General features: G+C 37.7%; 1 protein-coding gene across 1 annotated transcript; it reads left to right on the top strand.

Annotated features, from left to right (window-relative positions):
• The first annotated feature begins 439 nt into the window (after window positions 1–439).
• Window positions 440–20,892, top strand: ERI1 (exoribonuclease 1). The gene is made up of 7 exons (XM_061177395.1): window positions 440–688; window positions 5,041–5,219; window positions 8,348–8,558; window positions 12,544–12,627; window positions 13,959–14,068; window positions 16,075–16,189; window positions 20,477–20,892. Exons 1-7 carry the CDS (start codon window positions 581–583, stop codon window positions 20,717–20,719), a joined length of 1,050 nt encoding a protein of 349 aa, XP_061033378.1. The 5' UTR covers window positions 440–580; the 3' UTR covers window positions 20,720–20,892.
• The last annotated feature ends 322 nt before the right edge of the window (window positions 20,893–21,214 follow it).

A 21,214-nucleotide genomic window follows, 5' to 3' on the forward strand; every position in this document is an offset into this window, starting at 1 on the left:
GTCCAATGTCTGAAAACAGTTGTTCCACATACTTTGTTCAGTTTCTAAGTAATTCCAGACCTACTGCTGCTTCTTGTCCAGCAGTGGGCGTCTCAAACGCCTTATGTAAAAAAGTAGATTGTTTTATAAATGCTATTCTCTATGGTTAAAATTCACCTCTCTCGGATACTCCTCGTTTACTTCTCAGGAGATGGTGATGGGTCATTTCCTCTGGCGGCATCTCTAGGGACTACGGCCCGAACTCTGGCGTCGCTTCAACCCGGCGCACGCAGCATTCAGTTTCTCCCGCGCGCGCCTCCCTCCCGCTTCGCTCCTCCCACCTCTCCTTCTACCCACCGCCCCCCACCGCCTGCCTCGGCGGAGGCGCCGGCGTTCCGCGCGCCGGCTCACTGCGCCTGCGCGGCGTGTGGACGCCTCACGCTCCCGGAAGTGGGAGGTGTCCACTCGAGTTTGTGTGGTCGCTGCCGCGGGAACGCGAGCCCGGTAATTTTTCAGCAGAGAAAGGCGAGGCTTTCGGGCTTGGCCGAGTGAGAGAGCGAGTGGTGGGCTCCAGCAGCTCTCTTCTTACGTGACACGCGGCATGGAGGATGAGGAGAGCCACCAGCCCGGCGGCGAGGCCGTGGCTCCCGCGCGGCGCGGGTCGCGGGGGTCGGAGTGCGGGGAGGAGGCGCAGCGCACGAATCCCGAGGTGAGAATCCGCCCGCGCGCCCTTGTCTTCGAGGGTTTCCCTGAGGAACCGCAGCCCGTGCGCCCTGGGGCCCCAGCCCTGGCCGCCTTCCCCTGGCCCCAACTCCGGGAGCCTTTACTCGGGGGTGGTTGTCAGTAAGCCCCCTCTGGTCCCAGTTACCGTCTGGAAGTGAGTAAACAGTCCAGACGAGAACTATGCGAACCGCGGTTTCATTAGCTCTGCGTGGGAACTCTGAACATTCTGGGCGCACGGTTACTGTTGTCATTCTGTGTAGCCCTAATCTGTAGCGGGTAGTTGATGTTTTTAGAAATACCACGACAGTTCTAGCAATGTCACTTCTTAAGACCTTTAAGCCCAGCTCCCAGCCTTGGCAAAAGATAATTGTGCCTGTTAGCTGGAGCTTCGTCTCTGGTTTTCGCCCATTTACTCCTACTTCATATAAACGTAATGTATGACTGATACCGTTAATGAGTTTGATAGCTCACCGATAGATCCTAGTTACAGTGGCAGAGTTGTAAAAACTGTCTTAAAACTTCTTTATTCATCTTCTTTGACACATACAATTATTGTTGACTGGCGCTGCAGAGTGTGAACGATCTAATACCCGAATTGGTTATTTTCTATTAATAACATACAAATGGGGAGCACCTCATAGTGTGGGTACTTGCAGGAGGCTTCTTAGCTCTTGCTCTTTCCGTCTACAGCCCATTCCCCACATAGCAGGTAGAATGAGCATTTAGTAACATGAATCTGTCTGGTTTCTCCCCTCCTGAGTCTTCAGTTTGCTGCCCACAGGACCTGGCTCCTTTCTCCATTGTTAACTGCACCTCGTACAACTCTTCCCTTTTGCTCTCAGTGCCCAGCATCCTCGGTTTTATGGTGGATGGTCTTTCTTGTTAAGGGTCTTTGTGTGCTTACTTTGCTGTGCATGCTCTTCCCCTGGGTCTTTTGCATAGTTATCTGCCTCGCCTTATGATATTACTTTCAAAGAGGCCTCCATGTCCCTTCTGTCTAAAGAACCACTCTTCTATCCCGCCATCCCTCTTCAGTTTGAGATACTGTCAATAACATCATCAAGTGAGTCGGTTTAAAAATAATTTTTAAAACTTCATTTTTAATGAGAGAAGTGTGATTGAATACACTTCATTAGATTTGGAAGTCTTAAAACTTTGAGATACAGTGACTTAAGGCCTGGGTTTATGTTCCTAGTTGATTTTACTGACTATCATATTTGTTAAAAACCTGTTGTTGGATGCTTTTAATAAATAATGATACAGTCCTCTTTTTTTTCAGGCTCAAGTAAGCAAAATATTTTGTTGGATTTCAGCTAAGTAAATTTTCATTATCCTTGATGTCAACGAAATTTTTTTGTAAACTAATAGGTGTTGCATTTTTATATTTTTAACCAAGTAGGTTCAAATTTCATCAGAACTCTTCTTTTGGAAGGATTGTAACCAAGTTTAATTCTGCTTCTAAGTTTGTTTGTTTGTTTTTTATGTGTAGATGCAAAGGCTTTTTTTAAAATAGGTAATGAGCAGGTTTTCTTTTCTTTTTTTTTTTTTGGCAATAAAATAATGGAAACACTTCCAGAACATCTATTTTCCAAATGTTCTTGCCACAGAAGAGGTTTCTCTTGATAAGCAGTTACTTGCTAAGTTATTGTTAAAACATATTTTCTTTCATCTTGAAACAAATAGGGTTTATTTAAAAAAAAAACAACTTTTAAGGATCAAGCTATTAATCCCTTTCTCATCACAGAAAATGACAGCAATTTTGGAATACCTTTTTGTAAAAGGAAATATGTAACTCATTTGTAAGTTCAATAGCACTTTTAAGTACTTTACCACAAGATAGTCAGCCTCCATTTGGTATAAAAGATTTTCATGGTCAATTCCATATTGTAAAGATTCTCTCATTTGGGATAATATAAACCGTGCAACCATTTACTGGGACGTGTGAAAATTGCAAAATGTCACAGTATCATGAAGGTGAATATTCCCCCTTGTACTGTGGAGTCTGTCCCTACTTTCCTCATTGTATGGCCGGTACTTTGTGACATGTGACAGATGGACACAGACACTGGGGAGGGCGCCATTATCAATCCATGTATTACTTAGTAAACTAATTTTGTGTTCTTGTAGATTAATAATACATACAGGGTTTTAAATATTTTCCTTCTGCTCCTTAGTGGATTGTCTTAGTGGATTTTCTTTGGAAACCATTAGTGTAGACCACAATTTGTGAGAACTGGACCTTGACCATGTCCTAAACTTCACTGAAGGAAGAGGGCTAGGGTTGTACCCAGGAGAGGAGGCAGAACTTTCTTTATAGAAATCATGATTTGTAGCATATCTAGAAGAGGCCTAAGTGTTACTTGTGGGTAATATTTGTAGCCACAGTTCTAGATAAGAATTAAGCAAGTGAGTCAGAGAGAGGATTTAGCCAAGGAGAAAATTTGCTTAAATTAAGTGAGACATTTGTTTTGGTAGACAAACTGTTACTCATTGTTGACCTAAAATTTAACCCGATTGAAGATGAAGTTTAAAATTCACTGTAAGTGTAAAGACAAAGGATAAGTCAGGAATCCTGATTAAATGCTAATGATAAAGTAGCCAGGCATTGTAAATTTAATATATTATTGAAAGCTAATTATTTTCTTATCTTAGTCAAATATCCATGTAATAAAGTTTTTGAAACATTGGTCAACAAGGAACCTCAGTATAATTATTCTTCAAGGGACTTCTCTGGTGGCGCAGTGTTTAAGAATCCACCTGCCAATGCAGGGGACACGGGTTCGAGCCCTGGTCCGGGAAGATCCCACATGCCACGGAGCAGCCAAGCCCGTGCGCACAACTACTGAGCCTGCACTCTAGAGCCCACGAGCCTCAACTACTGAGCCTGTGTGCTGCAACTACTGAAGCTCGTGTGCCTAGAGCCCGTGCTCTGCAACAAGGGAAGCCACTGCAGTGAGAAGCCCACGCACCGCAACGAAGAGTAGCCCCCGCTCGCCGCAACTAGAGAAAGCCTGCGCGTAGCAATGAAGACCCAGTGCAGCCAAATAAATAAAGTTATTTTAAAAAATTATTCTTCAATTTATGGACAGTTCATACATTGGAATTCCTGTCCTCTTTCCGCAGAGGAGATGGGAGAGAGTAATTCTTAAGTATTCTAGCACAGTATCTGCTAAATGTGTGTTGCATTAAATTGAGAGCTAAGAGTGAGAAATAGTCCCTGAACCATCAGGATCAGTTCCAGCTCAGGGACTGTGTCCTTTCCATGGTTATCCCTCCTTAATCTGTCATTAAAGTTCACTTGGGGACAATGTGGTAAGTTATAACTAAGTTAACAAGCTTTTGTATGGATTGCTAGTGAATTCCAAAGTATTTTTGACAATTCTGAAACATACCTGATATTTGTAACATTGCATGTGGAAAATAACTTGTAAATGAATCTTTGGAACTTCACATATTAATAATTTGGGACTACCTGTGGTGTGATTAGAATCGAATTATGTCTTTCTTTACATGGATTTTCATTTAAGAAAGGAGGAAAGGTTTATAATATAGTAACTATAGTTCTCCTGAATAACTGAATATATGTGTAACTTTTGGAAATTGTGTGTTTTGGAACTGAATTTATTTCCTTCTTTGCCTGGGGTACTAGCAAGTTTTGAGTCAGATTTCTGGTCCCTTTAACTTTTATATTGGCCAATTTCTGTTAACTTTGTGAAACGAAGTCAGGTTAAAAAATTCTCAGGAAGGCACTGATGTATACATGCGTAATGTTGTAAAAGTTTACTTAAAAATTGGTTCATTTGTAAATTTTAGAATACTGCTTGTGAAAAGGTCTGACCTACAGTCTGTGATGGTAATTAGTAAAGTTACCATTTATTAATAGCCATGGTGGATATGGTGTCAGGAACCTGCTATACTTGACCTCATTTAATCCTTATAATAATCTCTCCCAGATACTATTTATCATTACCAATTCCAAATACCATTTGAGACAGTTATTATTATACCTTATTTTATAGATAAGGAAACTGAAGATCAGAGTAATAAGTAATTACCCAAGGTTATGCTACTATTAAACAATCAGCTGGCTCTGTACTGAGGTTGCTCTGACTCCCAAAACCAGTGCTCTTTTTACTTAGCTTCATTTCCTGTAAGGAGCCTCGTGACTGAGAAGAGAGCAGGGTAAATTGTATTGGAAACACATCCTCCTTCTTCCTAAGCAGTTTTTATTGAACGTATAGCACAAAGAGCCCTTAGGAGTTTGAATCTTTAAGATGTTTGTACTAATTATAAACTTTATATATATATATATATATGTATTTTTTTTGTGTGTGGTAGAAAAAGCAGCGATGTAGACTTGATGGCCAAGAAACAGAAGGATCTAAGTTCATTACCTCCAGTGCAAGTGATTTCAGTGACCCAGTTTACAAAGAGATTGCTATTACGAATGGTTGCATTAATAGAATGAGTAAGGAAGAGCTCAGAGCCAAACTTTCAGAATTCAAGCTTGAAACCAGGTAATTAAAAATAACTTTCTAAAATTATAAAAGTAGTACATGTTCATCTAGAAAATCTTGAAAACACTGAAAAATATCTGTAATCCTATTATAAAGAGATAACCATTACTAACAATTCAAATAACAGCTGTAATTTACATTCTTATACATGAAACTTTGTGTGACTCTGATTATTTCTGTCAGTCTTTTAGATGATAGAGTAGTATTGCTGAGTTAAAGTTGATGAATATTTTGATCGTCTACCAGAAGTGTATAGGAGTATCTATCATTTTATACCGAGTATGTTTAAAAAATTTCTTTAGTTGATCATTTGGTTGATAGATAATTATAACTTATTAACGAGATTGAGTATTTTTCCTTTTTCTTGTTCATTTGTATTATTTTTATAAAGAAGATTTCTTTGAAACCAGGTAATTAAAAAAAAAACAACTTTCACCTACTAGGAAGTATTTTTTCTTCTGTTTTAGTTTATAAAAATATGCAGTATGATAGTAAGCGTTATGTTTAACTGTATATTGAATGAGAAAATAATGCAGCTTAGCCAACTCAAGAGTGTGTATGTGTGCATGTGTGTGTATCTTCAATGAGATGTATACATACTTAAGTTTTAATAACTTTTTGTGAAACAAATCACTTTATTTTGACTTGGGGCATCGGGCAGGAATGACCTTTGGGATCCAGAAAAACATGTAGCTTCTTGATACACAAGAGAATTGCCAGGCATCTAGAAAAAAATAACTACAGGTAATAGAGGAAAACTTATTGTTTTGGGGTCCCCCTGAATCCTTATTCTCTTATAAGCAGTATTCCTCCTCTTTGCTTTAAAGTAGAGCTTCACTGCTTTTCAAAAGAGCACACATGTATTTTTTCCCCTTTCTCGATTGTCTACTCCATAATTTGTGAAGAAGATTTTTACCTCCTTTCCCCCTGACTCTTTCTATTCTGGAAATACAACGTGTAGCCGACAAGATTTTCTGGGCAAAATGTGTGTTCTTCCCAGGTGTGAAGATCAGTTGCTCACTCCTAATTTATATGGGAGCTAGAGAGATCAAATGTATGTTTATACATTTAGTCAACAAACACTTACTGAATTGTAAGCACTTTACTAGGTAATAATGTTATAAAGGTAAAACAGATCTACTCCCTGTTTTGGAAATCTCAGTCTTTTAGGAAGATACACAAACCAGTAATCACAATACAGAGTGACCAGAGCTGTATTGAAGGTCTGGCCAAGTACATCATGAGAATGCGGAAGAGTCTGTCTCAGGGATTCAGAAGTGACATTTGAATTGACTTAAAACAGAAAAGGGAGGGGGAGGGTATTTTGGGCAAAAAGAAATCAAAACTCATAATTTCTGTTTGTATATTTTCTGCTACATGATCTTGCTTTTTCTTTGTACAACCAAGGTTATGGAACAGGAAAGCATGCCCCATTTTCGGGACGTGGCTTGTATTGTGTTTTGTCTGCAGTGTGCAGCGTACTGTGGGGAGGGGGAGCATCTGAAGAAGATGATGAAGTGATAGGTCGTAGCCTAGTGGTGAAGGAACTCTGTGCTGAAGTCTGCATTTTACCTCGTAAGCAGAAGGGAGCCACTGAAGTATTTCAGCAGGAAGGTGGTGCTAGTGCCTAGTTCTCGAGCAAGGTGAAGAATGAAGAGGAGGGCTGTGATAGTGGAGATGTTTGCCAGAGTCCAGGAAGCTAATGGGAGCCCCACCTGAGAGAATTCAGGAGAACCAGATTCTGTATGTTTCTCTGAGTTGGAATTGGCAGAAATGGTGATTGTTTGGATGTGGAGGGGCAAGGGAGAGGTTAAAGATAAAGTTTTCTCTCTGGAGTAACTGGTTATGTGTTGATGTTGCCATTAGGTTTGCAGACAGCCTTTTAGTAAATTACGTTTTGCCTTTAGTAAAATATAGAAAGAAAGAAAAGAAATTAAGACAAAGTAATCCAAAGCTGTCACATGACGCAGAGGTCACGCACAATACCTTAATATGAAAGGAGTTGAGGGTTTCCTTCCTAGGTTTTGGTAGTTTGGAAAATCTCAAGCAAATAAACATATTAACACATATTGTCTTAAAACAACTTGCTGGTTAATTATCAGGATTTTTCATGGATAAGATTCCTTTTTAGTGGTAGTTTAGAAAGGAAAACAAAAGGTTAGAAACATTTTTTCTAACGGTCAGTAATTGGTGACGGGGCCAAAATGCCTTCCTTGTCACTTCCCATTAGTTACAGTTTTTAGATCCTCCTATTTTTACTGCCATTTTGTATTTGCAGGCCCTGACAGGACTCAACCAAGTAACAGTGAAGGAAGTCTAAGTAATGGTTGCGACCTTTGAATTTTTGAAGTAATATATACTGTTTGACGAACGAATGTGACCGCCTTTACCCACCATTGTCATAAATTTAGAACAACTTTGCCCCACCTCCTTTTTGTGGAACGTATATTTTAAAAATACCTGTAAAACAGAAATCTCCTGAATCAAATTCTACCCATGGTAAACTAAGAAATCTAATTGCAATTAAGAATCTACTGACTATGACAGTGTTCTTCTGGACATGGTTTATTCTAGGGTCTCCTACATTAGTTTTCCTAGTTAAATAGCTAAGAGACATTCAACTTTATATACTACTAGGCTCATAATGCTTTCAAATTCATGTGGATTTTTTTAGTTGTCTAACTTACAAAAGCCAAAAGAAAGGAAAGAGAGAGCATAATATGTTCAATTTACCTGAATTTTCATTCTCTGAAATTTGTGTTTGGTCAGCAGAATAATTCAGTATTAATTTCGGTTTTTGTATCATGTATGTCATCTTATTATATAAGGCAACAGGGCTGTGTAGGTAGTGTATGCCGACAAAGGTTATGGTTTGAAAAAACAATATATATTTTATATATCGTACTACAAAAATGAAAAGTTACGTGTGAATTAAAATACTGATGCTGTATTAAACGTTCTGTTTTAATTAGTTCTTTGCTAAATTAGCTTTGCTTTCTTTACATTTATTTTGGCTAAATTATGCTGTGATAATGCTGTCAGTGTTCAACCCAGTGGCAGCAGGTAAGAGTTCAGATTCTTGCCTGTAAAATTCACCTAAGCGTTAATTTTATTCTTATTTTCCTTAGAGGTGTAAAGGATGTACTAAAGAAGAGACTAAAAAACTATTATAAGAAGCAGAAGCTGATGTTGAAAGAGGGCAATTGTGCTGACAGTTACTATGACTACATTTGTGTTATTGACTTCGAAGCCACTTGTGAAGAGGGTAACCCACCTGAGTTCATACATGAAATAATTGAATTTCCTGTTGTTTTACTGAATACTCATACCTTAGAAATAGTAAGTGAATTGTTTTAATTTTATTTTTAGCAACAGCTATTCTGGGGTTGGCTACTAAGGTCCCATTTGCTGTTTCAGCTAGAATTAGAATTCTAAAGAGGGGGTGTTTGCTCTTGCTGCATACTTAATAGTTGGGCTATAATAAAATAATTTCAGAGTCTGCTCCTCTCCTTTTCCAGTAGCTAAAACAAATAAACAAACAAAAAACAAAAAAAACTGATGCCTGGTCCTCGTCCCAGAGATTCTGATTTAGTTGTTCCGTGGGGCCCCTGGCATCAGCCTTTTTTTTAAAGCTTCTCAGTTGGTATGCAGTCAGGGTTGAGAACCACTGTGGTAGACTAATGTATACTCTGATCTATAAAAATGATAGGATATAGAAATTACCTTTCAACTTAAAACTAGTTAGCTTTCTGGTGAAAAGTTTATGGGGGAAACAACTCTTGTAACCTTGGCTTCTAAGCCATATAACATATTTGCTTTAGATACTCATTGTCAGTGCATTGTTAGTGTAGGAGCTCAGCAGGATCCCTCCAGATTAATACTGTTTGCCTTGTAAATCCTGAGCAAGGACTGTAACAGCTCATCTACCCAGAAGTACCACGTCCGTGGTATCCCCAGTTGCCACCAGCACTCTGGGAGTAAGTATAAAAAGGCTTGGTGCATGAAAATGCGCACAATTTTTTCTTTCTGTTGTTTGAAGCCTCTTTTAGTTACAGTCTTAATCAGCCCATTTATATAATTTCCTTGTCCAAAGCAGATTAACGGTCAGTAAATTAAAAGAAAAAAATGACAGCTATGAAGGCAAATCATCTTGCATAACTCACTAGATCTTACTTCCTCTCTCTCACTCAAGGACATGGCTCTAGCCATTCTCCTCCCTCATTTAGACATGAATGATTCATTGCATTCTACTATATCGTTCCCATCGCATACAAACTTGTTATTTTTCACACCATAAAAAGCCTTCACTTGACCCACTCTCTGCCAGCTACCCCATGTCTTTGTTCCTCTACAGCAGATTTCTTTGTAAAAGTTATATACACTTCTGTTTCCTCCCATTCTCTGTTAAACCCATACCACTTGTAGGTTTTTTTTTTTTTAAACATCTTTATTGGAGTATAATTGCTTTACAATGGTGTGTTAGTTTCTGCTTTATAACAAAGTGAATCAGTTATACATATACATATGTTCCCATATCTCGTCCCTCTTGCGTCTCCCTCCTTCCCACCCTCCCCATCCCACCCCTCTAGGTGGTCACAGACCACCGAGCTGATCTCCCTGTGCTATGCGGCTACTTCCCACTAGCTATCTGTTTTACATTTGGTAGTGTATATATGTCCATGCCACTCTCTCACTTTGTCCCAGCTTACCCTTCCCCCTCCCCATATCCTCAAGTCCATTCTCTAGTAGGTCTGTGTCTTTATTCCCGTCTTACCCCTAGGTTCTTTATGACTTTTTTTTTTTTTTTCTTAGATTCCATATATATGTATTAGCATACGGTATTTGTTTTTCTCTTTCTGACTTCACTCTGTATGACAGACTCTAGGTCCATCCACCTCACTACAAATAACTCAATTTCGTTTCTTTTTATGGCACTTGTAGGTTTAAGTTATGTATTCCAGCCCATCACTCCACTAAAATCACTGCTCAGTGTCATCTTTGACCTTTACCTAAGTCCTGGTGGAATTGACCACTGTCTCCTTCAAGTGACTGCCAGAACCCCTTATTCTCCTGCATTTTCGCCAGCCTCACTGGGTTCCCCTTCACAGTTTCCTTCGCTGCTTGCTCCTTCTCTTCCCAACGTCCTAATATAGGATGCTGTAGGTTCAATTCCAGGTCCTCTTCTCTATATAGATCCTCTCCCTTAATGATCTCGTCTATCATCTTGTTCCATAGCTTTTAGAAGCTACATGCTGATGTCTTCCTAATACATATCTCCAATCTCATCCTCTGTCCCAAGTCCAGACTGTTACTTAACATCTCTACTTGGACATCTAAACAGACATTTTAACGGTCCCAAATTTACCCGCAACCTGTTTTATCTTCAGCCTCCCTAGCTTGAGGGCTAGCAACTCTGTCTTTCTAATTGCTCAGTCCAGAAACCTTGGAGTCATCCTTAACTCCTGTTTCTCTCACATCACACATCCAGGCCATCAGTGACTTGTTTGCTCTGCCTTCAAAATATATCCAGAACCCAGCCACTTAACCACACTGCTATGACTGTAGTCTCAGTCCCACTGATTTCTTGTCTGGATTTGCTGCTTTCGTTCATCATTTAACCAGTCTCTGTTTCTCTCCTTATTCCCTGCAGCCAATTCTCAACCTAGTGACCAGAGTGATCCTTATAAAATATAAGTCAGAGCATTTCACTCCTCTGCTCACGACTCTTTTACGGCTCCCCATGTAACTCAGAGTAAAAATCATATTCCTTATATGATCTGGCCTCTTGTTACCTCTGATTGCACCATACTGACCTGCTTGCTGTTTCTCAGAAATTCCAGGCATGCTCCACCCCCTCACCTCTTAGAGCTTGAGCTCAAATTCCTTTCCTGCAGAGATCTTGCTGCTAATTCCCTTCCTCCCTTCTATCCTTCCTTCCTTCCTTCCTTCACTCTTGCCTTCTAAATAAAGTCTAACTGGTTCTCTGTGCAATAGTGTAGCTTGAATACCCCACAGACCCAATGTTTCTGATCCCTCTTATCTACTCTACCTTTTAAGAACCCTCATCACCTTTTAACTTACTATGTAATTTATTTAAGTGATTATTAAATATTTGGTCAATGAATGCATAGTCCTCTGGCATCATTCTGTTGAAAGTATTAAATAACAAATACAATTTTATTAATGTCATACTTAGTAGTACCTGCTTACAATGGTAAGGGAAGTTGCAGCATATTTTTTTTAAAGATTTTCATTTAAAATTATGAAACAAAATACTGATATTTAAAAGGATAGACTTCATTTATCTATGAAATTCAATTAAGTAGAATTTTTCCTTTTGCAATATGTCTGGTAAGTAAAGAACATCTATAACTTTTGAAGTTCAAATGTTCTTTGCTGTTCTTTTACTCTTTTATAATTGTTAGTAACTTGATAATTCATCTGCTTAATACACTAGTGTGTAAAAAGAATTTTATAAACACTATTTTTCTTAATTTTTTAATCTTCTACTATAAGTAATATTCTTTGTTTTTTTCTCCATAGCTACCTAGTATTAATAATTGCTGCCGATAAGTCTTTAGGCTTTGAAATTGTCCTTAATTTTTAACAAGTGACTTAGTGTGATCTGGTTTAGGGAGGCAGCATTGGGCCAGAGGAAAAAATGCTTAGAGACCTGAGCCTGATGATAACCATGCCGTCCTTACTGAGTTCACAAAGTTGTTGTGAGCATAAAATAAGAAGGCAATCATGAAAGCTTCTTGAAGAGGTTAAACATTGCTAAAATAATTAGTACTATTATTGCCCTTTAAATTACTACATATCATATAGTTAAATTTTGATTATTCAGAATTCAGTTTAGTGGAATCTTAATATAAAAATAAGGACTAATCAGGAGTAAATGGGAGAGCAGGAATCTGAACTAATTTAGTTGTAACTGCAGACTGGCATTTCTTCAGCATACTATGTTATTTAAAAAGCTCTTAATATCTTGAACTAGAGGTTGCATTAATAGGCTTTACAGTTTCAAAATATTATAAACAAAATCATTGACGTTTTGCTCCTCTGGTTAAACTTTGGTTTGAAGACTTGCTTTCAGGTACTTGTTCTATCTTAAACTTTTTTAAACTATGAAGCATAATTTTTTAATTAAAAAATTAGAGTACTTTGGGAATAGGGCATTATCCTTAAATTGTTAAAACTCTAGACAGGTCTGTGCCTTGAGCCATCTATAAGATTACAACCTTATGTGGCTGACATAGTCACGTTATGTATCATGTATCTTAAGTCATAGAAAATACTTTAATTTGCTGTCCTTCCCTTGTAGGAAGATACGTTTCAGCAGTATGTGAGACCAGAGATTAACACACAACTTTCTGACTTCTGCATCAATCTAACTGGAATTACTCAGGTTATAATTCTGTGTTCCTTTTTCTAGAGTTTGAAAGAAGTTTTGAAATTAGGGATTTATTTCATAGTTTAAAAAAATTATTGTTGTAAATAATTAAATGTGATACTTTCCTTGCTTGGTAAAGATCTTTTGTATTGTAATATTTTAAAAATAGAAAAGCACATTTTACACCTGGTAAGATTTTTTTTCAGCCTTTCCTTTTAAGGAGTTGTAAACATTTCATTTGTATGGAGCATTAGTGAAGGAAATGTTAGCTACCATGTTGAACTTGGAGATGAAGTTTTAAAATATATCTGTTTACAACCTGATTTTATATATAGCTTAATTTTTTTTAGGCCTCTGATTTTTGGTTGTATTCTAATGTGGTAGGCCCTTTGTTCATTTACTTAGTTCCTTTATTCATTCATTCAACAAATATTTGAGGGCCTGCTATAATATTCAATATTGGCCAAGCTACGATGGATACAAAGATGGTCAGGGCAGTCTCTCTCCTCAGCTCACTTAACAATCTGTAAGTCAGGGGGACAGACAGAAAAAAACACTGGTCACAGTATACAGTATGGTTAGGAAGACTGACAGTGTTTCATTAGGGTGTCATGGGCATCTGTAGAAAGACCTCCCTCTGACAGAGGGAAGGGAGGGCTGTCCTGGGCAAAACTCAAGTTGGTGAACTTGGGCTGAGTCAGCGATAGGTAAATAGGTGGAAAAGAATGACTGGGCAGGCATTTCAAATGTGAAGGGCAAAACTGTAAGTGGTTCGGGATAGTTCATGTGTATTATGGGCTAGTGAGAAAATGGTCGCAAATAAAGCTAAAGTGATAGAGGCGAGCTAGATCATGAAGGGTCTTGTGTGTCTTTTTGTCTGGAAGACCTTGGGGAGTGTTTGGAGGATTTTAAGTATGAGAGTGATGTGATGGATCATTCAGATGTGTAGTATGTTCTGGAAAGATGTGAGCTTCGAGATAGGGAAACCACTGTAGAGGGCTGTGGCTTTCAGCTGAGGAGAGATTTCCCTTTTCTCCCCTCTGGAGAAGCAGTAAGCCACTAGGTTGAGGCCTGAAAAAAGAGAACCCCTGAGGATGATCTTAAATCTTAATCTGGGGAGGATTATATACTTCAGTTGAAAGCAGTCCCTAATACTTGGCTATAAACAATTTTTAATTGTCTTAAAAATGGAATTTTAGGTGAATCTTAGTCTAGGAAACCATGAAGAGTTTAAAAGATCATAGTTAAGACTTTCTCCTACTGTTTCTTTCCCTCCAGTGTTTGTTTCTGGGTAGGACTACATGTAACTACCCAGATTTTTATATATTTTACTTTCATATCCTCAGGATCAGGTAGACAAAGCTGATACCTTCCCTCAGGTACTGAAAAAAGTCATTGACTGGATGAAATTGAAGGAATTAGGAACAAAGTATAAATATTCCATATTAACAGATGGGTAAGTATTTAGGAAATTTATCTTTTTTAATCTACTTTTTAAGATTAAAGATGTCCTAACTCATCCAACTTTCAGAATAACCACAAAAAATATTATTTACTAAAGGAGTCCCCACAACAGACAGTAGTTTTCCTTTTACATTCTTATTCCTGGTTAAATTTTAAGTCCTAGACGTTAGAGAGAGGAGGGAAAGCAGAGATAACAGTCTGATCCAGTGCTAGAAGAAGATTAAATATTAATGTATAAAACTTAAATGACTTTACTGAAACTCTGTTTTTATCAGGACACTTCCTTGCTCAAGAAAGTCCAGACTCTTCAGTCTGGCTTTCAAGGCTCTGTTGTCTAATCCCACCCTGCCCGTGTAGCCTAATCCTCCTGCCGTTTTTCTTTTTTACTCCAGTTAGGCTGGCCCATGAACCACACGGTTTATCCTTCCTCTCTGTACCCATACAGCTTTCCTCTCTGCTGGAAGGTTCTCTTCCTTGACTCTTCTTTATTATTACCCAGAGCCTACCTCATATTTTATTCTGGACACTACAACTCAACGTTGACCTGTTTCTTGAAGCCTTACAGCCTCTGTTATGTACCATGCATGTTGGCATCTGACTAAATATTCTGATATCTAAACTTTATGTGTGTAAGACTTAGGTTTGCAAGGAGATTAAAACTCCATTCAGAGCAAGGATTTTTGCTACTTGGTAGTCTTTCATATTGCTTACTATAGTGCTGAGCTCAAAATTATGCTCCAAAAGCATTAGTTAAATGAAAAGCCAAGTGGGGAGATGAGAGACATTAAAACAGAGATTCACAGCATTGTGCTGAGGCACCTCCTATACCCTATGCTATTAAGGTTGAAGAAGAAAGTCCTAATGAACTTCTGTTTCAAATGGTGGACAAAAGCTGAGGTGTCACCTAAGTGAAGGGTTTAGAGGCCCTCAAGTGCAATAGGAGAAGAGCATTGAATTTAGGCCCATCATAATTGTGCTTAAAAATGGAAGTTTGGGAAAATGTTGATGGACCTCTTTAGAAATCTGTTCCTGATTTTCAACATGAATGAGCAGTGTTCCTGCTAAAGTACACAGGTGTTTCTGTCATAACATGGTGTGTGCAATTCTGTAAAAAACCTCACATTCTGGGACAGATCATTCAAAATCTGTGCAATTTTGTAACCAGAGGACTAACAAAAACAGTAATTGATACCTCCAGAAATAATTTGGACAGCCCAGGCAAGCAGCCCGGGGTCTGTAGAAGGCACCTCAGAGGATGTTACAAAGGCACAGAGCCAGAGGATCGTGGGGGCAGGTGCTTGTTTTTAATTTTCTTAAAAGTACTCCTGTTGCTGGCACAGCGGCCGAGTTGAGAGCTTTTTCTTTCCTGCTGAAGGTTATAATTTCTACTGCTGCAATTCTGACTCCCTTTGCCGAGGAAAAACCACATATGAGACGACATAATTTACATGATATAGCCAGAATTCTCCTACTTAACTGCATAGGTTGATTCGTGTTGTAGAAACATGCTGTGGCAGAGCAAATTGCATTCTAACTACTTGATATCAGCTACGTTTGTTTCTCTCAAGTATTTTGTTCATTTGTTTGTGTTTTTTGTTTTATTTCAAAGCATACCCTCAAGAAACTTCCTAATGTGATAAACTTGGCATTAAAAGTAAGCTGAGCAGTTATTTTAGAGTTGTAAAAAAAAAAAAAACTCAACAAGATAGAGGTGTGCCTAGGTAATCAGAACCATAAAAATGGTCAAGATGAGCCCAATAAGAATTAGACAGTTTGTCCAAAAAAATTTAATATATCCAGCTTCCACTTTGCTTTTTAAAGTTTGTTTTTGAATTACTATTTTGGAGGAAGAGAAGTTAATTTTCTAAGCTTGGTGTTTTGTGTGAATATAAGAAAGGTGATGTGTAAATAAAAACAAATAGAATAACTTAAAATCCTCATTTTTAAGAATGGTATAGCATTTATTTAATCCAGTTTTTTTTCCTCTTTTGATTTAAGTTCATGGGATATGAGTAAGTTCCTGAACATTCAGTGCCAGCTAAGCAGGCTCAAATATCCACCTTTTGCCAAAAAGTGGATCAATATTCGAAAGTCATATGGAAACTTTTACAAGGTAAGATTTCTATATTGATTATACTGCTCTTGATAAATTTATTATATTTTGCATGTACATAAAGTTATGATTTCCTAGATGCTTTTCACAGAAAAAGGTCATATAATTAGTTGTTATTCTTCAGATTCCAAATAGTTGTGTTCATGTGAGTTAGAAAAATAAGCTATATTCCTCACTCAACCTGTTACTTAAATAGGGTAACTATATATGTATGATCTTCAGTTACAGAGGTTTGAAACTGTAGTGGTATTCAATATATGGATTGTTTGTGGAACAAATGCTCCCCACTGATTTTTCATTTTAATTTTATCAAAGTTAATATGTGTGTGTAGTGTAAATTTTTAAAAATAATATTGCAAGTCTCGTAACAAATGGCAGTCTTCCACCATGGCCCTCACCAGTATTGGTTCCTATTCTCCCAAACACTTTTAACTTTTTAAAGTTGTTTCTTCTCATATTAACCTTCCTGTTTCCAGATTATATATTTATGCTATTTCTTGAATTTTCAGTCTGAGGTATCTATTGAGTTCCTGCAATGGAAAGTGAAGATTCAGCTCCATTAAACAGCTACCATTCCTGCCTGTCCTTCCCCTCCCTGCATCTTTCTTAGTTATGTTAGCTTTATAATCAAATCATTATTCGCTGTTTACATTTCTAATGATGATGGCAAGTGTTCACTTTTCCCCAGATTTAATAATTGACTTCTTTAGTTGTTTTCTTACGCTGTTACTCTCCATTCAAACTGTAAATCACTTCTCAGTACTCAAAACACTCAGGTGGTGTCAGTTTTTCTTTTTCTTTTTTTTCCTTTTTTACCTTGGAAACTAGCTTTCTGGAACCTTTAATCCTGTTCTAATCTGAACTGTTCTTCAGGCTTCTTCAAAAATCATCCTAGAAGATTTCATTTGCTTCTCTATCACATGTTAGATCTTGGGTCATCTTTTTCCCTTTACAACCACATTTTGGTGAAGCACATCCTTTCCTGAGAAAAGGTGCTTTTCTCTCAAAACTTTTTTTTTTTTTTTGTTTTAGCATTTTAAAATTGACAACTATGAGTACAAAAAAGTGGATTTTGACAGATTGTTTTTAGAGTGAAATCCCTTGTAAATTCCACCCACTTAACCCTCTTCCTTCCTCCCAGAGCTCCTGTAATCCATACTTTCATGGGGATAATTTTCTTGTTTTTCCTTACAGCTTTATTTTTTTATTATTATTTTTATACGTCTTTATTGGAGTATAATTGCTTCACAATGCTGTGTTAGTTTCTGTTGTACAACAAAGTCAATCAGCCATATGCATACATATATCCCCATATCCCTTCCCTCTTGAGCCTCCCTCCCACCCTTCCTTATAGCTTTAATATTTATATGTTGATCCTTATAGCATATGGTTTAGTTTTGCCTGTTTTTGAAAATGATATAATTAGCATCATACTGGCTGTATTGTTTATTTTGCTTTTTTCCTCAACATTATATTTGAGATTCATCCTTCTTGTGTATGTAGCTGAAGTTCATTTATTTTATTGCTGTGTAGAATTCCATTGTGTTCGTTTATCTACTTTGGGTGGTTTTTGGTTTGGGGCTTTTTATGAACAGTGGTGCTATAAACATTCCTGTGCATATCTTCTGGTGCCTTGTGTGCTCATTTCTCCAGAGTATAAGCCTAGGAGTTGAATTGCTGGGTTATAGAATATGTACCACATTGAGATTACTTGATAATGCAAAAATTGTTTTCCGAAGTGGTTGTACCAGTTGGCACTCTCACAAGAAGAGTGTGTGATTTACTATTGCTCCACGTCTTTGCCAGCATCTGGTATTGCCAGTCATTTAAAATGTTTGTAAGTGTGGTGGATGTGTGATGACATCTCATTGAGGTTCTGATTTGCATTTGCCTAATTACTCATGCAACTGAGCTCCTTTTCCTATGTTATTAGTCATTTGGATTTCTTTGATTATATTTGGTAAATATTTTTTCCTTTTTTGTGGATTTTTCACTAATTTTGTGATTTCTTAAAAAAAAGTTGGTTATGAAAAATTACAAACATATACAAAAGTAGACAGATACAATGAACTCTCATGACTCAGTTTCAACAGTTATTAACTCATGACCAACCTTCTTTCATCTATAACCCTACCCACTTTACCTTTTCCTTATTATTTTGAAGAAGATCTTAAACATTATTTCATTTGCTTTGTAAACATTTCATTATGTAACCCCCAAAAGATAAGGACTCTTTTAGAAAATAAAACCACCACACCATTATCACACCTAAAAAAATTAACAGGGCTTCCCTGGTGGCGCAGTGGTTGAGAATCTGCCTGCCAATGCAGGGGACACAGGTTCGTGCCCTGGTCTGGGAAGATCCCACATGCCGCGGAGCAACTAGGCCCGTGAGCCACAGCTACTGAGCCTGCGCGTCTGGAGCCTGTGCCCCGCAACAAGAGAGGCCGCGACAGTGAAAGGCCCGCGCACCGCGATGAAGAGTGGCCCCTGCTTGCCGCAACTAGGGAAAGCCCTCGCATAGAAACGAAGACCCAACGCGGCCAAAAAAATAAAATGAATAAATAAATAAATAAATAAGTCAGGAGCGCTTTAAAAACAAAAAAAATAACAGTAATTCCTTAATGTTATCAAATCATCATAAATATCATAAATATTTTGTTTTCTTTTACCCTTTGTGTGTTGAATGAGGATCAGAATAAACTTCACACATTTGCAGTTAGGTGACATGTCTCGTAAGTTTTAAATTTTTTTTTATTATTTTTTAAAATAAATTTATTTATTTTATTTATTATTTTTGGATGCGTTGGGTCTTCATTGCTGTGCGTGGGATTTCTCTAGTTGCGGTGAGCGAGGGCTACTCTTCGTTGCGGTGCACAGGCTTCTCATTGCAGTGGCCTCTCGTTGCGGAGCACGGGCTCTAGGCACGTGGGCTTCAGTAGTTGTGGTGCGTGGGCTTCAGTAGTTGTGGCTCGCAGGCTCTAGAGCCCAGGCTCAGTGGTTGTGGCGCATGGGCTTAGTTGCTCCGCGGCATGTGGGAACCTCCCGGACCAGGGCTCGAACTTGTGTTCCCTGCATTGGCAGGCAGATTCTTAACCACTGCGCCACCAGGGAAGCACCAAGTTTTTAAATTTATAAATTCCTTTCCCGCCTCCTTTTTCCCTTTAGCAGTTTTTTTTTTTTTCCCCAAGAACCTGAGCCATTTGTCCTGTAGAGTTTCCCATAGTCTGGATTTTGCTTGTTGTATCCTGTGATACAGTTTCAAATGTGCCTCTGTCCTCTGAATTTCATGTAAATTTGTAGGGGCTGATCAACTTTAGATTCTTTTCATGCTACAGCTCCCAGGTGGTAATGCATTCTTATGTAAGGGGTCTTTCTCCAACCTTTAACTTAGAGGAATAATTTACTTATTCTAAGGATAATTATTAACAATTACTAAAACCATAAAAGAATTTTCAGGTCTGCGTAAAAACATCTACAGCTCATAGTACATTAGAGTGATCAGAAAGTTGTAGATACGTTAAGGCAAAATTGCCAGTGCTTTTTTGAGTAGAGAATTACATTTTTCTGTGGATCTGTTTATATTGGTCAATTTCTTAGGCTGCTCTTTTCTGTGTGGTTTCCCCCCTTTGTACTAGATACCAATTATAATGCTGATTAGTAGTGTAAGTTGAGGAAACTTACATTTTCCTTTTTAAAAATTTTCTTCTCCTCTTCCCATTTGTATATTATATTCTTTGGAGAAATGTCTATTCAAATTCTTTAAATCAGGTTGTTTGCTTTTTTTGTTGTTGAGTTTTAGGAATTCTTTGTATATTCTAGATGTTAATCCCTTTTCACATATGTGATTTGCAAATATTTTCTTCCATTCTGTGGGCTGCCTTTTCACTCTGTTGATAGTGTCCTTTGATATATAAAAGTTATAAATTTTGTCAGTCAAGTAAAATAATACATTACAGAAAAATACCATGCCAAAAAATTAGTTTGGGTTAAATTTAGATGTTCAGAACAATGCATTTCCTTTCATAAATGATTTAAGATATAAAACTGCAAACTTTTTAGATGTTTTAAGGATTCCATCTGTTTATATGTATTTTTATCTAAAACTCTAAGATCATTTTTTTAAAGCTCTGAAGGTTTATTTATTTGCTTCATTTGACCCGAGAGTATTTGCCCTTTGCCTAACTTTATTTAGCTATTACTGTTCATTTTCAACTTCTTAGTTTTCCACTTCACAATGACTTATAGAATACTAAAGAATTATTTACTGAGCTGTTTATTTTTCAGGTTCCTAGAAGCCAAACCAAGCTGACAATAATGCTTGAAAAACTCGGAATGGATTACGATGGGCGGCCTCACAGTGGTCTTGATGACTCTAAGAACATTGCCCGAATAGCAGTTAGAATGCTGCAGGATGGGTGTGAACTCCGGGTTAATGAGAAGATGCATGCAGGGCAGCTAATGAGTGTGTCCTCTTCACTACCAATAGAGGGCACTCCAGCGCCACAAATGCCACATTCCAGAAAATAACAGCATTTTTGTGCTTTTGCCCGTGGATCATTCGCTCTAACTGGAGCTGCTACAAAGAGGTAGCAGATGAATACTTATTGAATTAGTCCTGCAGTGCAAAATTTAAGCACCTTAAACATTTAAAATCTTATTACAGTTATAGATATATGCATATGTATGTGAACAGATTCTGTGGGGAGGGCATATTGAATTCTTTGTTGAATTCTTTGTCACCAGCACTTTTGATATGAGCAGTATTTGTTACACAGTAACAGTTCCTGCTTAGAACTGAATTTTATAATTTAAGGTGTCCAAGATGTGTTCCTTTTGGTTTTAAAATGCAGAGGTTTATTGGCTCTCCCCTTGAATGTCATACCTTATTGATGTTAAAATATATAATGTGTTTCTACATTAACATCATTAGATCATTTCTTAAAATGCAGAAAAGATTGGAAAGGTGGGCCTTATCTAGCCTTTGGGTTTTAAGAATGACAGTGTCTTTTTGATTTTTGAAAT

Source organism: Eubalaena glacialis, chromosome 20, assembly GCF_028564815.1.
Source record: "Eubalaena glacialis isolate mEubGla1 chromosome 20, mEubGla1.1.hap2.+ XY, whole genome shotgun sequence".
In the NCBI taxonomy this organism is placed as follows: domain Eukaryota; kingdom Metazoa; phylum Chordata; class Mammalia; order Artiodactyla; family Balaenidae; genus Eubalaena; species Eubalaena glacialis.